This window comes from Jaculus jaculus, chromosome 1 (assembly GCF_020740685.1).
Source record: "Jaculus jaculus isolate mJacJac1 chromosome 1, mJacJac1.mat.Y.cur, whole genome shotgun sequence".
Classification (NCBI taxonomy): domain Eukaryota; kingdom Metazoa; phylum Chordata; class Mammalia; order Rodentia; family Dipodidae; genus Jaculus; species Jaculus jaculus.
In genome coordinates, this window is record NC_059102.1 from 14535682 (window position 1) to 14556206 (window position 20525).

The 20525-nt window shown below is 50.0% G+C and overlaps 1 protein-coding gene across 1 annotated transcript in view; it reads right to left on the bottom strand.

Annotated features, from left to right (window-relative positions):
- The window catches only part of Grk5 (G protein-coupled receptor kinase 5), a 230300-nt gene that overhangs the window by 52742 nt on the left and 157033 nt on the right, over positions 1 to 20525 (bottom strand). The window contains exon 3 of the mRNA XM_004659294.2: positions 14255 to 14367. Coding sequence (XP_004659351.1) covers positions 14255 to 14367 — 113 coding nt within the window. The remainder of the gene's footprint in view (positions 1 to 14254; positions 14368 to 20525) is intronic.

A 20525-nucleotide genomic window follows, 5' to 3' on the forward strand; every position in this document is an offset into this window, starting at 1 on the left:
CGACTTTCCAGACATTAGATTCTTATTAGAATGGAACACGAGTAGCCTTCTAGCCCAGTTTCTGATAGAATCCTTGTTCCTCTCAGACACCCAATGAGCCTAGCTTTTACTATCCAAATTTCTATCAGCATTCTAGTCTGAACTCCTATCAGAATGGCCCATTAAGCTTGCCTAAGGCATCCTAGGACTCTTCTAGCCTGTAGCCCCAACTCTTCCAGGTGCCCCCTGAGAAGCTGTTCTGAAGGTTTACAAACCACATGGTCAGGTTTATCTCAGCACTAACTTTATGTGTCACTTTTCTTGTTGCTGTAACAAAATACTTGACAGAAGCGACTTAAGGGAGGAAGGCTTTGCTCTGACTTGGGCTTGGGATTTTGAAGACTGTCTTCCGTCATGGGGGTAGAAGCCTGAGCATGGGTTCCTCACATCTTGGCAGATCAGGCAGCAGAGTGGGAGGTTGCCATTCTAGCCCTCCTTACAGCAGAAAGCCACTTGCCCAGGGTCATGAAGAGGGTAGGGTTCTGACCTCTAAGTCCAGAACTCTTTCTCAATAGCATTAAGAAACTAAGGAGGGTTGGAGAGATGGCTTAGTGGTTAAGCACTTGCCCATGAAGCCTAAGGATCCTGGTTCGAGGATTGATTCCCTAGGACCCACGTAAGCCAGATGCACAAGGGGGCACATGCATCTGGAGTTCGTTTGCAATGGCTAGAGGACCTGGCGTACCCATTCTCTCTCTCTCTGTTACTCTCAAATAAATAAACAAAATTAAAAAAAAAAGAAAGAAAAGAAACTAAGGACTCCAGGTTCCTGGCCAAGCCAGGAGAAACCAGAAAATCAGACTTCTTTTTTTCAAAGTAGGGTCTCACTCTAGCCCAAACTGTCTTGGAGCTCACTCCGTAGTGCCAGGCTGGCCTGGAGCTCACAGAGATCCTCCTATCTCTGCCTCCTGAGGGCTGAGATTAAAGGCATATGTCACCATGCCTGGCTAGAAAATCAGATTTTTTTTTTTTTTTTATGAGAGTATGACAGCAAGTGCAAGAGAGGGAGCGGAAGAGAGAACTGGCATGCCAGAGCATCCAGACACTGTAATTGAACTCCAGACATGTACACTGCCTGTGCGCATGTGGGACCTGGAGCATGTGTCAACCTTGTGTGTCTGGCTTATGTGAGATCTGGGGAGTTGAATGTGGGTTCTTAGGCTTCACAGGCAAGTGCCTCATCTGCTAAGCCATCTCTCCAGCCTGAAAATCTGACTAAGCTTTCCTTGGTCCAAGAGAGAGAGAGGTTCCTTCACTCAACCAACATACTTGCTAAGTATGAAGGGCCTCGTGGGTAACAAGAATCCCAAGTAAGCTTGCCTTTCTCATCTCAACGAAGTAACTAACTGCAGAGCGTGTATAACCATTTCAAAATCCACCCAAGGATTTGTCAGCCATAGCCCCAAAGTATAGCTATTTCCAAAGAGACAGGATATGACCCCAAGTTCACAGACCCACACAACCCCAGGCATCCTCCTGTACCACAGAATCTCAGCCCTCCTTACCAACTTGAAGGCAACTCTTACATCAAGGGCCTAGGTTCCAGCCCCCTAGACCAGCCAGAAGACCCTCCTGGGCACCCCTTGCCTTGCCATCTCTCTTCTACTGAGAGTCAGGAGTCACACAAGGTCTATAGCCACCTGGATCCTGGACTCTGGAGAAGTGACTCCAGAAGCACCCCAATCCTTCATTTTGCAGGATGGGCACCAAAGAACTTGTTCAAGGTCACACAGTGAACAGTAGCAGAGTGAGAACTGGTCCACTGACCCCTGGCCCCTACTGTTCCACTGGGTCCCAGCCTCTTTTTCCAGGGGCCAATTCCTCTTCACCATCGAAAGCGGCCTTGAGGGGCTGGAGAGATGCCTTAGTGGTTAAGGCGCTTGCTGCAAAGCCTAAGGACCCAAGTTCAATTCCCCACAACCCATGTAAGCCAGATGCACAGGTGGCACATGTGTCTAGAGTTTGTTTGCAGTGACTCAAGGCCCTATAGCGCCCATTTGCTCTGTCGCTCTCTCTCTCAAATCAATTTTTTTTGTTGTTGTTGTTTTTTAGGTAGGCCCTCACTCTAGCTCAAGGCTGACCTAGATTTCATTAAGTATCCTCAGGGTAGCCTTGAACTCATGGCGATCCTCCTACCTCTGTCTCCCCAGTGCTGGGATTAAAGACATGCGCCACCATGCCTGGCTAAATATTAAAAAAAAAAAAAGAAAGCAGCCTTGAACAACTGAAGATTTCTTTTATTTTTTGGTGTGTGTGCATGTGTATGTGCATGCGTGCATATGGTGCATGCTTCTGTGTGCACTGATATGTACGCCCTGGGCATATGCACGGAAACACCAGAGAAAGCATCAGGTTCCCTTCTCTATTGCTCTTCCACCTTATTTCCCTGAGATAGGGCATCTTACCGAACGTGGAGCTCCCACATTTTTTGTTAGACTGGCTGGTCGGGGGCCCAGTGATGTCCCTGTCTCCACCCCACTCGGCCCTGGGTTTGCAGGCATGTGTGGCCACGCCTGGCTGGTTCTAACGTGGGTTCTGGGACTTAACAGGGGTCCTCATGCTTGGGTAACAAGTGTTCTTGTGCTGAGGTAGCTCCCCCGCTCTCCTGAAGCTTTCTCAATGACTTCACTGGACCAATGACGTTTTAACCCTACGTGTATGCGAGTGTGGGCGTGTGTGTGTCACAGTGCACATGTGGAGGGTCAGCGGTCAACCCCGCGTGTCGATGCTTGCCCTCCATAGTACCTGAGGCAAGGGTCTCCTGTTTGCCTCTGTGAATGACGGGCTAGCTGGCCTCCAAGCTTCACAGGATTCTTGTCTCTGCCTTCCATCTCACCGCAGGAGCTGTGGAACCACAGATGTACACCAATGCATCTGGCTCTACGTGGGTTCTGGCCACTCAGACTCGGGTATTATGCTTGTGCAGCAAGCTCTTTATCCACTGAGCCATACCCCCAGCCCCAATGACACCTTGGGGTGCTTTAAGGAGACGAGCTTCTTAACTTCTTCCTGTTACTTTCCTCCCAACAACTCCCAAAGCTTGCATGCCTGCTTTTTTGTGCACGCGCGCGCACACACACACACACACACACACACACACACACACACACACACAGAGGTATCATACACTAAAGTCAGGCTTTCCCAACACAGTAAGTACAACTATTCCCAATGTACAGAGGAAATACAAGGGGCCAAAATAACCGGTTCAAATACAGCAGAGCTGGGAAGCAACACAGCATTGACTCTTAACAGGGCCAAATGCCCTTTTCCAGGAGCGGCAGAGAAGCACCCAGCATCCTGTGACCCTGGAAGCCCCACCCTGTGGTTTGGCGAACGGGACAGACCGCTTCACAGGGCCTGGGCCCTGGGCAAATGACCGACCACCATTTGGAGTAACTCAATCCCACCCAGAACACTGAATTTGCACTGTCCCCAAAATACATCAGTGACGGTGGTTCTATTTAACCAAACGCAGTTCTGAGACTCACTGATCAGCCTAAGTAACCAGCTGAAAATATTATTGCTTTGGGTTCTAAAAGCCATGTTAAAAAAAAAAAAAAAAGAAAATAACATCACTTTGGGGTCAGCTGTCCCCTAGCAGAGGCCAGATGGGCATGTGACTCTGTATGGAGCATGCGGGGACAGGCCTAACCAGCCTCGGATCAAAAAGGCCTTTCTCTGCAGAGACCATGTCAGGCCACCACCACTTGAAGAACATTAGTTTTGGGAGGCAGAAAACCAACAAAAGGCCCCTTAGCTGGGATTTCCACACTGATTAAGTCACCTGAGTGACAGGCCATGTCGCCACAGTGACTCCTAAGAAGACTGGGGCTCACGGGGACAAGTCTAGAGAGGCCATCTAAAGAGAAACAGCGCCACAGCGGAGCGACTTCAGGCAGCTCACAGGACACAAGGCTGGGAGCAGCCCAGAAACCACTGCTCGGGACCCACGCCCGCCCCATGCTGGGGAAAGCTACAATCAGCTCACGCGGACAAATGGAAACGGTAAGGAAGAGTGTGTCCCCAGTGGCCCAGAACTTTCCAATCAGACTTGGCTTAAGAAATAAATAGCAGGCAGGTGGTGATTTCAAAGAAAAGAAAAGAAAGGTAGCTGGGTGTGGTAGAGCAAGCCTACAAATAGGCTGCTAGAGAGTGAGGTGGGGGATCTCGACTTCAACACCACCCTTGGGCTACGTATCAAGATCTGCTCACAAGTGCAAAAAAGGGAGAGAAACCTAACGTACGAAAGGAAGGAACATTCCCCTGAACTCCATCTGAGAGACAGTCCCTTCCCAAAGAGTAGGTAGTAGGCTTTGTCACCCGTGCCAGCAGACGGGACACCCACAGTCCTCTCTGTGCTTCTGCCTAGTGCATGTGTGTGCGTGTGTGTACAAGTGCACATGTGCGTGCATGCGTGTGGGTACAAGTGCCAAAGCATCACCTCAGGTATAGTTCCTTAGACACTGTGCACCTCTTTATGAGACAGGATCTCTCACTGGCCTGGAACTCACCAAGTAGGCCAGACTGGATGACCAGCAAGAGGCTTGGCTCGCCAATACTGAGATCCGTAGCGTGTGCCAGCATACCAGCTTTGTTTAACGTGGGTTCTGAGGGTCAAACTCATGCTTGCAAGCACTTTACCAACTGAGCCATCTCCCCAGCCCACTTCTGCCCATTTGAGCCCTTTCTGCTGGCCAAGGCCCAGTGCCCTTGGAGGGTGCTTCACCTCCCAGATTTAGTCCAGCTACGCACCAAGGCAAGCCCTATTTCATGGGCTTCTCTGTGATTTATGGCAAATCAAGCACGGCCTTGGGGAGCAAGTGCTGCCCTGGCACCAGGAACAAACTGCTCTCCTGAGCTCAGGGAACAAAGCATTAGTCATCTGTCCGTGCCACCGGAGGCACCTGGACATCCCAGCTTTCAGACCTGACATCCCAGGAGCTGGACCTCCTGGAACTGCATCCTCAATTTCAGAAAATGTCAGAGAAAATGGGTTCTGGCAAGGAACACCCCTCCGATGATTTTTATGACCTGCCACATGTTCAAAGGAGCCACTCTGGATTAAGAGTAGAGTCTGCACTGGATTCTGCCTAGCCCTGGCTCACTTTGTCACCTTCTTTCCTTCCCGGAGACTCTCTGCAGCTGCGGCAGGAAGATGAAGTCAGACATGCCGTGACGCCTTGCCACCTCTGGCTTCTGTAATTATCAATGTGGTCAGCTTTTCCATAACCTGCGAGACAGGGGCCTGGAACGTGCCTGGTCAACTTCCCCATGGGCTTTTTGTCTTGTGTGTGCTGACCACAGAGATTGCCTCTCTGAGCCCCTCCCAGCCCTTCCCTCTCAGCAGAAGCCAAGAAGTGTGTGAGGGTGGGGTGGTTTTCTGGACGACCTCCCTCCCTGGCACTCTGGGTCCCCAGACTCAGCTCCTGCAGGCCAGCCTCCCCCTGCCTGAGTCCCTTCCCTTATTCCTGCAGCTCAACACAAAGTGACTGCCCAGGGGAAACCCACCTGCGACCACGGGTTTCACTCTGTAAGCTGTCCCTTCACAAAACTTCTGCATTCATGCCTCAAGTGCACTCATTTCCTGTGAGGACCCAGCTGGTAACCTGCACTGAGCTACAGGTGGGTGGATAGGCCCCAGCCTAGCTTCCTCTCTACTCTCCAGCTAGAAAGCAAACATCCATCCACAGCTGGACCTGGCCAGCCTCAGAGCTTGCGTCCACCTGTCCTCTCCTCCTGGCCTCATCTGAACAATCTGCCCAGGCCTGAGTCAGAGGGATTTTCTGTCAACATGTCAACATGAGGGACAGCACCAGCGAAGGAAAAGAGGAACAGCCCATTTGTCCATGTTATGGTATAGACAAGAGAGTGGTAAAAATGACCCAAGGTGACCCTGGACTTTAGTCTGTGAGTTATGTCCTGGCTAGAGCAGGAGGAGCAGAGGGACACTGGACCTCTCTCAGGAAAAGGCAAGAAGCCCCAGCACCTGTCAGAGTCCCGTGGCAGAGAAGCTTGGCTTCTGTCCAAGTGACTCCCCCCTGTCACCTCTGCAGACTGCTTTTCCTCCTCCCACTGGAATGAATTTCTTATCCTCACCTCCAACCAAGGCTCATCAAGCCACCAGTAAAGACCTTTGACCTTTCTGATCATGCTTTTGGTTCTCAGGAAAAGAACTGCAGCCTAACCTAGTGCAAGCAAACCATAGTCTCCTGGCTCCAGGGACCCAAGGACAAGTTGAACAACTGAACTGTGGGGCACGTAAAATGCTGCTGCGCACAGGAACCAGACACAGGAGCTCCTCTAAAGCCCCTCTCACTTGTATATTTAAACACACACCACATGTACGTGCATACGTGGGCTTCATGATCCCCTGACACTGACTGGCTGAGCCACCCATAGAAGTCATGGTCAAAAACCATGGCTAGGGCTGGAGAGATGGCTCAGTGGTTAAAGGTACTTGCTTGCAAAGTTTGATGATAGGGCTTTGATTCCCCAGAACCCACATAAAGCCAGATGCACTAAGTGGCACATGCACTGGAGTTTGTTTGCAGTGGCAGGAGGCCCTGGTGTGCCCATTCTTTATCTGCCTCTCTCTCAAATAAATAAATACATAAAATAGTTTTGTTTTTTTTTTTCTAAAAAACCATGGCAGTTATCCATTGCCCAGAGAAGGCCTTCCTCTTAAGTCTGATTCCAGGAAAAAGCTCCAATGGCTCAGTTCAGCTCTCAGGACCAGCCCTGCTCTAACCTACTACATCTGAAGTGACCTCATTTAGAACATGCAGCTCCTAGAGTGGCCATGCAGTTTGGGAACATGAGTGGGCACTTTTAGAGGTGCCCAGGTTTGGGCTTTGCCAACTATCCCAAGGGTCTTTGAGTATCTAACGAAGTATGACCCCAGAGGGGGATCAGAGCAGTCACAGAAAGACAAGAGACTGATACTGGATTTGGGTCATTAATAAGAGAAGCTGGGGCTGGAGAGATGGCTTAGCAGTTAAGGTACTTACCTGCAAAGCCTGAGGACCCATGTTCTACTCTCCAGATCCCATATAAGCAAGATGCACTAAGGTGAGGCAAGCACAAGGTCTCATGCCCACTAGAAGGCACAAGTGTCTGGAATTTAATTGCAGTGGCTGAGGCCCCAACACGCCAGTTCTCTCTCTCTCTCAAAAAAACCTTTTTTTGCCGGGTGTGGTGGCGCACGCCTTTAATCCCACCACTCGGGAGGCAGAGGTAGGAGGATCACCGTGAGTTCGAGGCCACCCTGAGACTACATAGTGAATTCCAGGTCAGCTTGAGCCACAGTGAGACCCTACCTCGAAAAACCAAAAAAAACAAAAACAAAAACAAAAACAAAAAAAACCTTTTTTTTTCTTTTAAAGAAAAGCTGAATACTTAATGCCCTGGTGATTATTTTACAATGAAATTCCACATAATCAGACATACCGCAAACTAATTTTGTGTGACCTTCTGTAATTCTAGGTCAATGAATAGCTCGGCATGCCTTTTTAGTATCTACGGATGGCAGGCTTCATTTGTTATTTAAAAAAAATCATCTCCATGGCCATTAGCCAACAAAACATGCTCAGTGACCCTTTTCTCAGGTTCTGCTGGGATTGGGCATGTTCAGGGTGGTATAGCCATAAACAGCCTCGGGTTCTGGAGATGCTGCGCTGTCCTGTGTACCTGTTGATAGCTGGGAGATGACAACGTGAAAGTTCTGAGACGGGGCTGCAGGGCCCACCTTACTAGCTAGTGGCTTGCTCATTTTGAAGGAAGCCAGTCACAGCACAATGGCGCTGAAGCCATCCCGCAGACAGGACCACCAGGAGAATGGCTGAAACGGCCTGCCCACAGCCAGCACCAGTTTGCCAGCCATGTGCATCACGGAGAGCAGATCCAGAGCACACCCTGACATGACCTTTCCAGAGGCCGCAACCCAGAAGCACCTGCTCCTTCTACACCCTGAGTTCCTGACCCCCAAAACTGTGTGAGAGGATCAACTGATTCTTGCCTTTCTCAGCCACTATGTTGTGGGGTAATAAGCAACACTTAACAAGTCTCTGAACTCATGGGTGGTGTTATTTACTTCATTTTTTTGGTTCATTTTAGTTATTTGAAAGCAACAGACAGAGAGAAAGAAGCAGAGAGAGAGAGAGAATGGGCGTGTCGGGGCCTCCAGCCACCGCAAACGAACTCCAGATGTGTGCACCCCCTTGTGCATCTGGCTTATGTGGGTCCTGGGGAACCGAGCCTCGAACCGGGGTCCTTAGGCTTCACAGGCAAGCGCTTAACTGCTAAGCCATCTCTCCAGCCCTTCACCTTACTTTTGAGACAGCTTCTCTAATTGAACTGCACTGATTCAACTAGACAAATCAACCAGCAAGCCCTGGGCATCTCCCGTTCTCCACCTTCCAGGTATTACAGGTGTATGCTATCATGCCCAGTTTTTACATGGGTGCTGGGGATCTGAACTCGGGTCCTCATGCTTGTGTGGCAAGCACTTTATCCACTGAGTCATCCTCAGCCTCCAGGCCATCTGTCTCAAAGATGCTCATGACAAGATCCTCTGAGTCTGTAGTGTTGATATTATCCTGAGCCCCACTCAGTGGCAATTCAGCAGAGAGGCCAGAATGGCAAACATGGTGTTGGCTGAGCCCAGGAGTACCCAGCAGGTGCCATCACACCAAGAACACTGCTACCTCCTCCCTTCTCTGCGTTCCCGTCAGGATGGAAGAAAAAACGATTTCAGACGAGAAGTTACACCAGCACTGGAAAACTCAATAAAGTCTTCATGCGTAAAAGAAGGGTCCAAAGGCTGGTCATGACGTCAAGACAGCAATGAAAAAGGCCTCACTAATTCCTGGATGAAAGTGTGGAGGGGACAGGTCAGCCTCTGCAGTGGTGGCTCTGTCAAGGCGCATGCCGAGCGTTTGACCCGTTAATGTGGGAGCCAGACTCCCATTTCCTTTCCAATAAACAGCTCTTGGTACTGGCCCAGTGAGGAGGGAAGGACTGTACAACCAGAATGAACGTGGGCATCCAATGCGTTTTATTTTTTCCTTCTCAAACGGACTAGAGGCGCCTAACCGAACACGTGGCTGGAAAATTCCACCAGCTCCTGGGCTCAGCCTGACCCTGCTCTGCCTCATCAACTCTCTCGACAGGTCTCAAGGCGCCCCACCGCATGTTTTCCAGATGGGTAAGTGGCCCCACTCCCACGCTCAGTCTTCGGCCCACCTACACCCACCGCTGTACATCCCAGGTGCTTGTTGATAACCCTAGTTTCCCATTTTCGGCCCAGACCTTCCTCACAAGCTCCAGTCTTGGATACTCATCTCTCCTGGAACATTTCCACTTATAAAAAAAAGTCTGTTAGACTTTCCAACCTGAGCACTGAAGAAGATCAAAGTACAGAATGAAATTCCTGATTTCCCTCAACATGACCTCCCACAGCCTTATTTTTTACTCCAATCTCCTGGTTGCTCAGGTCAGAACCTGGAAATCATCCTCCATCTCTTCTCATTCATCCCCAATCCATTTGAGACCACTGGAAACTCTGCCTGCAAAGCATGTCCTCCATCCAGCCTTGGCATCCACGCTGACTCAATCACCCCGGTGCATACGTGGATTGCTATGGCAACCGACTCTCAGATCTTCCGGCTCCTATACTTCCCCAAAGCCTGTTCCCAACAGGGGCACCAAAGAGATATTATCAGTACTTACCTATGCCAGACCACACCATTCATGGCTCTGCTAAAACCCTCCAGCAGCACCCTAACTTCACGCAACATAAAAGCCACAGTTCCTCAGTGGTTTAACGTATTCCACAATCAATGCCACCCCTTCTCCATGCCCTCCTGTGCAGCCATGGGTGCCCTTGCCTGAAGCCCTGTGCTCTGGCTGTTCTCCACTTGCAATGGCCTTCCCACCACCTACTAGCTCCTCCCACTCCTTGTTTTCAGCCACAGGTTCCTTTCCAAGGACACCTTCTCTGATCATTCTACCGGCTTCTACAACTAGGGTTCCATGTCTTCACTCCCAAACTCCATAACCCACTTTTTTTTTTTCCTTTTCCACCCTACTGACCATTGTCTAACATTCCCTAATATTGACCTCTTGTGCTTTTGTACCTAGCCCACCCTTTCTTGGCTAGAAAGTAAACTTTCTAAGTGCACAGATTTTGGTCATTCTATTTTTCCATCCATCCCAAGGCTCGAGAATTCCGCCTGGCTGACGACAGTACTTTTGTCACTTGGATGAAAGTTCTAAAGAATGGCAAGGAATTTGGTGCTGGGACTTTTCATCCCGCCTCAAGTAAAAAGCAGACCATGGTTCGTCATGTTCTGTAGCTACCCCAGAAGAGAAACAACCAAGATCAGAGTTTTTCCTTTTCTTTTAAAAAAGGTTTTACTTACTTATTTACAAGCAGAGAGAGACAGACAGAGAGAATGGGCACACCAGGGCCTCTAGTCACTTCAAACGAACTCTAGATGCATGTGCCACTTTGTGCATCTGGTTTTACTTGGGTATTGGGTATCCAAGCCCAGGTCATCAGGCTTTGCGAGGAAGCACCTTAACAGCTGAGCCATCTCTCCAGCCCAGAGTCAAAATTTTCTAGTCAAGGTGTCTATGAGGGGGCTGCCCTTGGTGCCTTGCTGCACTGTTGGCCAGTGAGCTCCAAGCTTGATGGCTATAAACAAAGACCTTTATAGACAAGAGTCCCCAGTACCGATGGTCTCACGGGAGCTGGTGGCCAGGTCGGCACAGGCCGGCAGCCTGTCTCTGAGCCCACACTCTCCATCAGTAACTGTCAGCCAACACGGTGCAGGTGTGGGCAGGAAGCAGAGGAGCACATGAGGAAAAAGAGGCTCTGGGAGCAGGGTCAGAGGGCAACCGGGCACTTGTCGGGCACATGGGACCATGGAGAGGCACCTCAGTCACAGAGAGTCAAGGCAGCTAGATCCGGGAGCTTAAGTGAGCCTGGCACATCAGAGCCTCCAAAAGCATTTGGTCAGGCAGAACTAAGGATCAGGAAAGCCACTGCTAGAGCCGGGTATGGTGGCGCATGCCTTTAATCCCAGCACTCGGGAGGCAGAGGTAGGAGGATCGCTGTGAGTTTGAGGCCACCCTGAGACTACATAGTGAATTCCAGATCAGCCTGAGCTAGAGTGAGACTCTACCTCGAAAAACCAAAATAAATAAATAAACAAATAAAAGCCTGTGCTGAAGGCTGGGAATGACAGGGAGGGCAGGGCCCTGCAGGGCCCATCTGGGGAGCCATCTTCAAAATCTGGGCACTAGCCCATTTCAATGTTCCCCGACCCCAGGTGCACACTGACATCCTAGGAGATTTGAAACAATGGCTTATCCAAACTGTGGTTCCCAAGTACCACCCTGCAGGCCAAGGAGCCGGGGTTCCTTGGTGCAGTACAAAATAGGCCCAGAGCACTGCCACAACAGACAGCCAGAAGCTGCCAGCAAATCCTTGACCCTGTCAGGCCTCAGAAGCCCACCTCAAAGGCCACCACCACCAAGCTGACAGTGACTCCGGGAAGGAGTGACAAAAACAAGGACTATAGTGCAGAGACACATATATCACGTTTTAAACCATGACTTTAAAACTCTTGAGAGGGCCTGGGAAGATGCCTCAATGGTTAAAAAGGTGCTCGCTTGCAAAGTCTGCCAGCCCAGGTTCAATTCCCAAGCCACCCACATGAGCCAGACACAAAAAGTGACACAAGTGTCTGGCATTTGCTTCTAGTGGCAAGAGGCCCTGGTGTGTGTACACACACACACACACACTTGCACAAATGCAAAGAAGAGAACTCTCATGCATTACCCTTCCTGGAGAGTGCTAGGGAAGCTATCTTGAAAACCTAAGCACAATGAGAGCACCTGGGTCATTTCCTACACAAGCTTTACTGCTGGGTGACCAGCGAGTGACTGACGGAAGCCATGCTCCAGTTGGCATGAAGTGGTGGGCTCAGAATGCTTCACTCCTCAGCAGACGTCGGTGTTGGGTACCAATGACTGCTGTCCTCTCACAACCAGACATGACCAGATAGCACATGCTTCCTATCATAAGAACATGACCACTGCCGATGTGGGGAGCACACGCCTGTTCTCCCCGACCCCACTACCCTGAAGAGGAGCCGAATCCAACCCAGGCCCAAGATTCGGTTAGCCATCTACAAGAAACGCCAAGGAACCTCAGAAGTAACTGTGGCAACTCTGGGTGAACCAGAGACCCATGCCAGGGGCGAGGTGATGGGGGAGTCTACAGTAAGGACAAAGGGCAAGTCATGTGCCCAGGTGTGCTCCCCTGGGAAAACACAAATGTAGCGCACGTGCAAACCAGAAAGTTGAATCCTCACATTTGATGACAGTCAAGAATTCTTTTTTTTTTTAAAGCTGTAGTGAGCTCTTTTTTCCCTTGTTTTTTTTTTTTTTTTTAATATTATTGATTTAAGCAGGGTGTGGTGGTGCACACCTTTAATCCTAGCACTCGGGAGGCAGAGGTAGGAGGATCTCTGTGAGTTCAAGGCCGCCCTGAGACTACATAATGAGTTCCAGGTCAGCCTGGGCTAGAGTGAGACCCTACTTTGAAAACTCAAAAAAAAAAAAAAATTATTTATTTATTTGAGTGAGAGAAAGAGGCAAACACAGGAGAAAATGGGTACACCAAGTCTTCTAGCCACTGCAAATGAACTTCAGATGCATCTGGCCTTGTGCATCTGGCCTACATGGCTCCTGGGGTATCAAACCTGAGTCCTTTGGCTTTGCAGGCAAGCTCCTTAACTGCTAAGCCATCTCTCCAGCCCAATAAAAAATATTTTTAAAAATAATAGTAATAAAATAAAAACAAGCTCTACCACTGAGCCACATTCTCAGCTCTGAGTTGTTTTAAAGAGTTCTTGCGTTTTAGAGATACATACCGAAAGTTTCAAAGATGAAAGAATTTTGATAGCTGATATTTGCTACAAATGGGGCCTAGTGAAACAAGATTAGCCCTGGGCTGGTGATTGTTCAAGGGGTGAAGGAAACATGGTGGTTTCATTACACTACTCAGCTCACTTTTACTTTTCAATAGCCTGAAACTTTCCATAATAAAAAGTTATAAAAACACCAGGCCCCATTCCCAGAGATCCAAATTCATTAGTCTGGGCGTCAGCTCTGGCACTGATAGTCTTTAAGGCGCCTCAGGTATTTGAAGTCCTCAGCCAAGGTTGAGAACCAGTGTAGTCACTCGTGTGAGAGATGCCAAGGTCTGTGTGAGAACTAGGACCAGGACCTAAGCACAAGTCACAGGGCAGGGGACAGGGATGGGGGGGAGGGAGGGAGTCAAGGAGCGAAGCCCATGGTCCTTGAGCATGGGGGAAGGGTGGTGGAGAGGAGTCAATGCAACAACTGTAGGGACAGTGGAATGGGGGATGTTGTAGTGGCTGGGAGAGGGGGCTGTGTTGACCTGGCAGGGCCATGCAACTTCACTAGAGATGCCAGCCGGCAGATTGGCTTATGGATCTACAAAGTTACATAGAAACATGGCTGGGGGGGGGGGGTATCAATAGCTTATCAGCCCTGCTCCTGGGAGGGTGGCGGGACGGTGGGGGGTGTCTCCTGATGGAGCTGGTCCCTTCTCCATTTCTGCCTCTCTCCTTCTTCAGATCGAACCCCAAAAGGCAGTTAGCCAAGCCTTGGGGCCAAGGGGCTGTACTTCCAGGGCAAAAGCTGAGGGACCCCTGAGCACTTCCACATCCTTTTGATCTGACCAGGGCATTTGTTAAACAAATGAGGGACAACACCTCGGGAAGCATCAGGCACCTGACCCGGGGACAGAGGGAACCTTGCGTTGGCAGGCTGACTGGAAGTAGCCAATGGCTGATCAACACACACGTTTACCGGTGCCTGCGCGTGGGGGAACCATGCTGCATACAGCCAACAGGAAGCCAAGGGGGCCGGGAGCTTTCATGCGCTCAGAGAAGCAGACAGCAAGCCAGTCAACAGAAGCATTCCAACTCTGAATTCAACTAACTACGCTCTCGGCAGGAGGAAGCTACCTAGGGATGCTAAAAAACTGCCCAGTCTCTTAAGGAAAGCTTGCATTCCTTGGTCTTCTAAACCATGACATCCACCTTGCTTTTCCTTTGGGTACAAACAACTGCTTGACCACAGAGGCCCCAAGGGCCACTAGGAGGGGACAGGGACTTACCACCGAGTCCAGAAACTGAATGTAGCTCTCCAGCCCCGGCCTGGTTTCGCAGAACTGCCGGAAAAGCAGCCTCCCAATTGGCTGCTTGTCACATAGACTGCAGTAATCCCTGTCTGGACACAAGACAAGAAGAGCGTGGTGAGACCGGGAAGGGTTCAGGCAGGGCCATCTGTCACGCCACAGCTGGGTCTAGGGTCCTGGCTGCACGAGGGAAGACAAATGGCAAACGTGTAGGGTCCTTATGCATTTCTCAGAGAGGCAAAGGTGACATAGAATGACTCGTTCCTACCAGGCTCTGTCTTCCAGTGCCCTTATTTCTGTACGGAGATGCCAGTGGCTCTGGTGGCATAGCTCCATGACCTGGCTGGCCAGTCGGTATGATCTGGTCCCTGATTCTAGTGCCCGGATGAGGGTGGCAGGCATGTGAGTAAGGCCAGGCGGGTAGGTGCTCTCTCCCTCGGGATGCAAGTAGCTGGGTGTGGCCCAGGATCTGCAGGGGTGCCCTTGACCCTACATGAACAGTTGCTGTGAGGATGCTGGGGCTGAGCCCCAGGGGAGGCGAGAGCTGAGAAAATTACAAGAAGCAGAGTTTGAAGCATCCCAATATTATACAGTAAAAAAAAAAAAAAATTTTTTTTTCATTTTTACCCAATTGGAGCAAAGCCTACTTTTCAGATGTTTCGAATTATGAAAACCAGGCATTTCTCAGCTGAATAGGCACAGACACAGGAAGTCACTAGCTCTCCTCTCTCATCAGCCAAGAGGGTTCTGAAGAGGAAACAGGGTGAGCGGCCCAGCCCCAAGGCTGGATGCTAGCTAGGGCTGTTTCGTACTTCAAAGAACTCACCCTCTCTGGGCCTCGGTTCCTCCTCTGAAAACCAAAAGCACACATGTGAAGCGGAGCTGGGACAAGAGTTCTTTCTTTGACACGAAATGCTGGCCAGAGGATGGCTGGGACATGCTGCCCGGCCCCTCCCCCGCAGAGGACACTGGGCCTTCTGCTTTGCAACTGTCCCAGAAACTGACATCGCTTGACAGTAACTTGACAGAAAGGAAGGGCCATGTCCTTCGTTGCCAAGTACAGAGGAGCAGGGACATTGTTCCTACAAGGGGACCTGTTATCAACCTGGATGTGGGTTCTCTGGTCTGTTCCATCTTCCTTCTTCTAGGGTACCTCCTTTCCCCAAGTCTGAACAAATCCTTACTAGACCTTCAGGTTCTGGGGCCACCGGGGCCTCTAAAAGCTTGGGAAATGGCATGTGACTCAGTCCCAGCCAGTGATAATGATAAAATCAAGGATGGGTGCGTGACTCAGTCACAGCTGCGTTTGGAGACCTGTTTCCTGCCACAGCTATAGGGTACGGAAGAGGCCTTTGTCCTGGTCCTACCCACTGAGGTCATGACATGTGACCACAGACGGCTCTGGAGTCCTTGGGAGGCTTTTGCTAGAATTCCTGGAAAGATAACTTGCTTATCTCTGGGTCGATAATCCTGAACAGGTGTCTTTCCTGCCAGGCAGCGAGAGGCTCATGAGAACGAAGGCAGCTTGGGGACGGCGGCTGAGCACAGTGCTTGCGGCAGCTCACCCGAGGCCAGGGCAGGGGCCGAACCTGGCGGGACGCTGCAGTGCAGGCAGTTTGCTCCCCTCAAGATCAAATGGCTGGAAGGATAATCTTCGGGGGTAACCCACAGGTTCTAAATATGACGTCAGAAGTCACTCGAATGTTACACTCTCAAGTGGACAGTTTTTCTATGTGCATGCGTGTGTGCATGCCACAGCACGCATGTTTAGGTCAGAGGACACTCTCGGAATGTCAGTCCTCTGCTGTCACCTCTCTTGCTGTTTCTGCTGTGAGGAAGGGCCAAGTGCAGCTGGCCCGCGGGCTGTGGGATTCTCCCGGCTTCGTCCTCCAGGGCCGTAGGTACCACAGACACCAACACCCGTGAGCTTTGCTTCAGGCCTTCTGTGAATGCTGGGGAGTTGAACTTGCACCAGCACATGAGTGGAGCAAGAGCCTTTTATTAGGTGGGTGCCAGGGAACCGAACTAGAGTCAGCAAGCTCCTGGCTGGGGCGAGTGCCTTCAACTGCCGAGCCATGTCCCCAGCTGCTCAAGTGGACAGTTTGATCAACATGGACAACCTGGCTTGGCCTTCGCTACTTGGCTCCTCCCCAAGTGTTTCAGCAGCTCAGACTAGCGTTGGATTCGCTCCTTAACCCTGCCCTTCAATGTGGGCGCAGGGCCCACCTCTCAGGGCACAGATGGCTCACAAACAGCCACTCCACCAGGCATCTAGCCTCGACGTGCCCCAGGTTCAAGGGAGTGGGGGAGGAGGGCAACACGATGGTAAAGGGCAGCAGGGGTGCCCGTGGTTGAGCAGACACGATCCCAAGTGACAGTTATGAAATGGCAGGTTAGATGAGTGTGACCGTCAGCCGCGGGAGGGACCGTGGTCTCTGTGGCCCGTGGCAGGTATGCCGTCTGTCCTTGTCAGCACGAAGCTCTGCACACTTCCCAGCACTCCCTGCCTCCCCCTCAGCCTGACCCCCTAGGAGAGAAAAACAGGCCTCACACTCGTCTCCAACCCGGAAACAGGACAAAACGACCATGTGTCACCCTTCAGTTTGACTCAATTATGGGAGAGCGCACAGGACCTCTTATTTGATTTGAGCAAGGTAACCCACGCCCTCCATTTCCAAAAGCAATTAGGAGATTTCGTGTACCATATTATTATTCCCCAACAGTTCATCTGACATGATTTCTTCCTCTCCATATGGCATTTGCCGTCAGTATGGAAACAAGACTGTTATAAACACACAGCACAGTAAATACCATGTGATTCTGACACAAGCTGTCAGCGCGGGCTCCCGCCTCTCCTAACTGTACAGAGCATCCCAGGCGGGAAAGGCGCTCACTGGAAGGACCTGCAATTGTCTTTTCAGATTTTGTTCTCAGCCTCCTCGTGTTATCAGCAAAGGGTAGTATTTATTGTTCCTTTCTTGCTTTTCAAAAATATTTTATTTATTTTTATGTATTTATTTGAGAGAGAGATATATAGAAATAGGGAGGTACAGAGAGAGAGAGAGAGAGAGAGAGAGAGAGAGGGAGAATGAGAGAACAGGTGTGCCAGGGCTTCCATCCACTGCGTCTTGAAAAAGGCTCTCTTGCCACTGTAAGTGAACACCAGTCTGGCTGATCCCTGAGCTTCTCCTTCCACTGTTGTTCACACAATGGGATCGCAGACATGCGTGCCCCTTTGCGTCCAGCTTTGCATGGGTGCTCGGGAAGATCAAGCTTGGGTTGGCAGGCTTTGCAAGCAAGCACCTTCAATCACTGAGCCCCTTACTTTAAATTTAAAGGTCTTGTATTAAGGGCTGGATCTGTGACCACCATAGGATGTCACTGAGTAGACCTTGAGGAGCAGCTTAAAGAAATCGAACAGGGATGGAGAGATGGCTTAGCGGTTAAGCGCTTGCCTGTGAAGCCTAAGGACCCCGGTTCGGGGCTCAATTCCCCAGGACCCACGTTAGCCAGATGCACAAGGGGACACACACGTCTGGAGTTCGTTTGCAGTGGCTGGAAGCCCTGGTGTGCCCATTCTCTCTCTCTCTCTCTGCCTCCTTCTCTCTCTCTGTTGCTCTCAAATAAATAAATAAAAATAAACAAAAATATTTTAAAAAGGAAATTGGACAGAAGCCGGGCGTGGTGGCACATGGCTTTAATCCCAGCACTCGGGAGGCAGAGATAGAAGGATCACCATGACTTCAAGGCCACCCTGAGACTACATAGTGAATTCCAGGTCAGCCTGAGCTAGAGTGAGACCCAACCTTGAAAAACCAAAAAAAGAGAAGAAGAAAAGAAATTGGACAGAAAGTAGCAGGTGTTTGGGGACGGGGGCAAGGCATGAAAGGGCAGACATGAACACGTTGTGCTAAGTGGGGGAAGGTGAATCTACCTGGTGATGAGTGTAACTGCCTGAATACCCACATGCAGGCACACAGAGGCATGTTCACCCCCAGCTGTCAACCAACAGAGGGTGCCACAAGACAAAGGGCCTTGTCACTAACCCTTAGCAATGGCTGGGCTCCTGGCTGAGGCCTGCCCTGGTCTGCCAGTGTGCTTTCCCAGGCCATTGACGGCACAGCCACACCAGGCCCTCGGCCAAGGACACCTCGGAGGAAGGGTGCTAGGCTCTGTCAGCAAACTCTCCTGGTAACCATGGGAAAGTCACTTTTTTTTTTTTTTTCTTTCTAAGCCTCAGTCCCTTCGTATATAAAATTGAGGATTTGGACAGAGCAGTCTCTGAGCCTCCTCTTCACCTGAGTGGCAGTTTGAGTGACAGTTTCATGAAGGTGACAATGAGATTCTCATGCCAGCCAGCGTCCAAGTGCAGTTCTGAAGCTCAGTTGTATCCAGGATTCCACATGACATTTTTTGTCCAGCTCTGGTCTGGCATGTCCTTTCCTGGTTCTGTGGCAAGGGTTGACAAACTTTTGTGAAGATTAGTAGTAAATATTATAATAGTAATATCATGCAAACATAGCTTTTTTTTTTTTTTTTTTTAGGTATGGTTTCACTCTAGCCCAGGCTGACCTGGAATTCCCTACGTAGTCTCAGGGTGGCCTTGAACTCATGGTGATCCTCCCACCTCTGCCTCCCGAGTGCTGGGATTAAAGGTGTGCTTTTCTATTACAGTATAGGCAAAAGACAAGCTTATGGTGGGGTAGGTGGATCCTGTTTGTCTGTCATCCACGAGTCAAAGCCATGATAACCTGAAATCAAACCAACAGTGGTCAGGAAGAAAGGAATCTTTAACAAGAGTGTGTGAGGGAATTCCAGAGGTGGCGAAATGTGTGTCATAACTGGGGTGGTTGCACAGCTATGTGTGTGTCAAAAGTAATTATACACTTGAATTGGTGAGTTTTGTCGTAGGTAAACTAATACTGCAGTGAAGCAAGGAAAAAAAATTCAAGTTACACCACCTGAATTCTTTGAATTGGTTTCCTCAGCCATAAGATGAGAAAAATCCTAACCTGGTCTCACTTGACCACAGTGTTTCTCCAATCTGGGCCCAGCAGCACCCTCCAGGAGCTTGGTGAAAACGCAGATTCCCAGGCTCCACCTCACAGCCATCAAATCTGAATTGCGCTGGTGTGGCTCTCAGACCTGTGTGAGTAGGCTCCCGAGGTCTGAGTGATGCTTTCTCAATTACTGCAGGGTAAGCACTAGCTTTAAAAAATTTCTAATCATGGAAAATGCTAATAAAAATTAAAAAAAAATTTCTAGCCCATCAGAGATGCATGTGTATATAAAATTCACACCCCTCACAACTTCCTACGTGAGCCACACAGCAGTTGCCTGCCTAGAACCTGCAGAATACGATGCATCTCCCAACACACGCTGGGAGGCGCGGGAAGCGCCTTAAGTGTCTGAGCACACCCCCCCTACCACAGACCTGAGGTGGCCATGCTTGAGAAGCAAGGATAGTTTGGTCCTGTGTCCTTTTTCTCAGGAAAGTTCCCTTCCTGGCCTACAGAAATGCTCAGAATAGGTATGGGACCTAAGCCTCACCTCACCCGAACTTGTCCTTGACCTTTTAATGGCACTTCTCTGAGATTTGAAACCCGTAGGCCAGCACTCCTGGGGCTGCTGATGCCTACCTCTTGGTCTTGCAAATAAAGCCTGACACAGAAGGAAGCCACAGCCTCACCGAGTCAAGGGAGCAGTGTCCTGATGACAGCCCAGTGCTGAGCTGAAGTCAGGAATCTACCCTTGGACTTTCTAGTTATAATAAATCATAAACCGTATTTTTTCCATATATATATATTTTTTGTATCCCTTAGTTTGTTTTAGATTTTAGTAAACTTGCAACCAAACCATGTGCTAAAAAGCCTTTTGGGAGACTCAGGAGATGGCTCAGCTGGTAAAGTGCTCAGATCTCCACCCTCACGTTAAAAGTAAATAAATAGGGCTGGAGAGATGGCTTAGTGGTTAAGTACTTGCCTGTGAAGCCTAAGGACCTCGGTTCAAGGCTTGATTCCCCAGAACCCAGGTAAGCCAGATGTACAAGGGGGTGCACACGCTTGGAGTTCGTTTGCAATGGCTGGAGGCCCTGGTGCGCCCATTCTCTCTATCTGCCTCTTTCTCTTTCCGTCTGCCTGTGGCTCTCAAATAAATAAAAATAACATTTTTTTAAAAAAAAGTAAATAAAACTGGGCATTGTGGCAGCCCCTTGCAATCTTAATAGCTCTTCTATCAGAATCGGTGAACT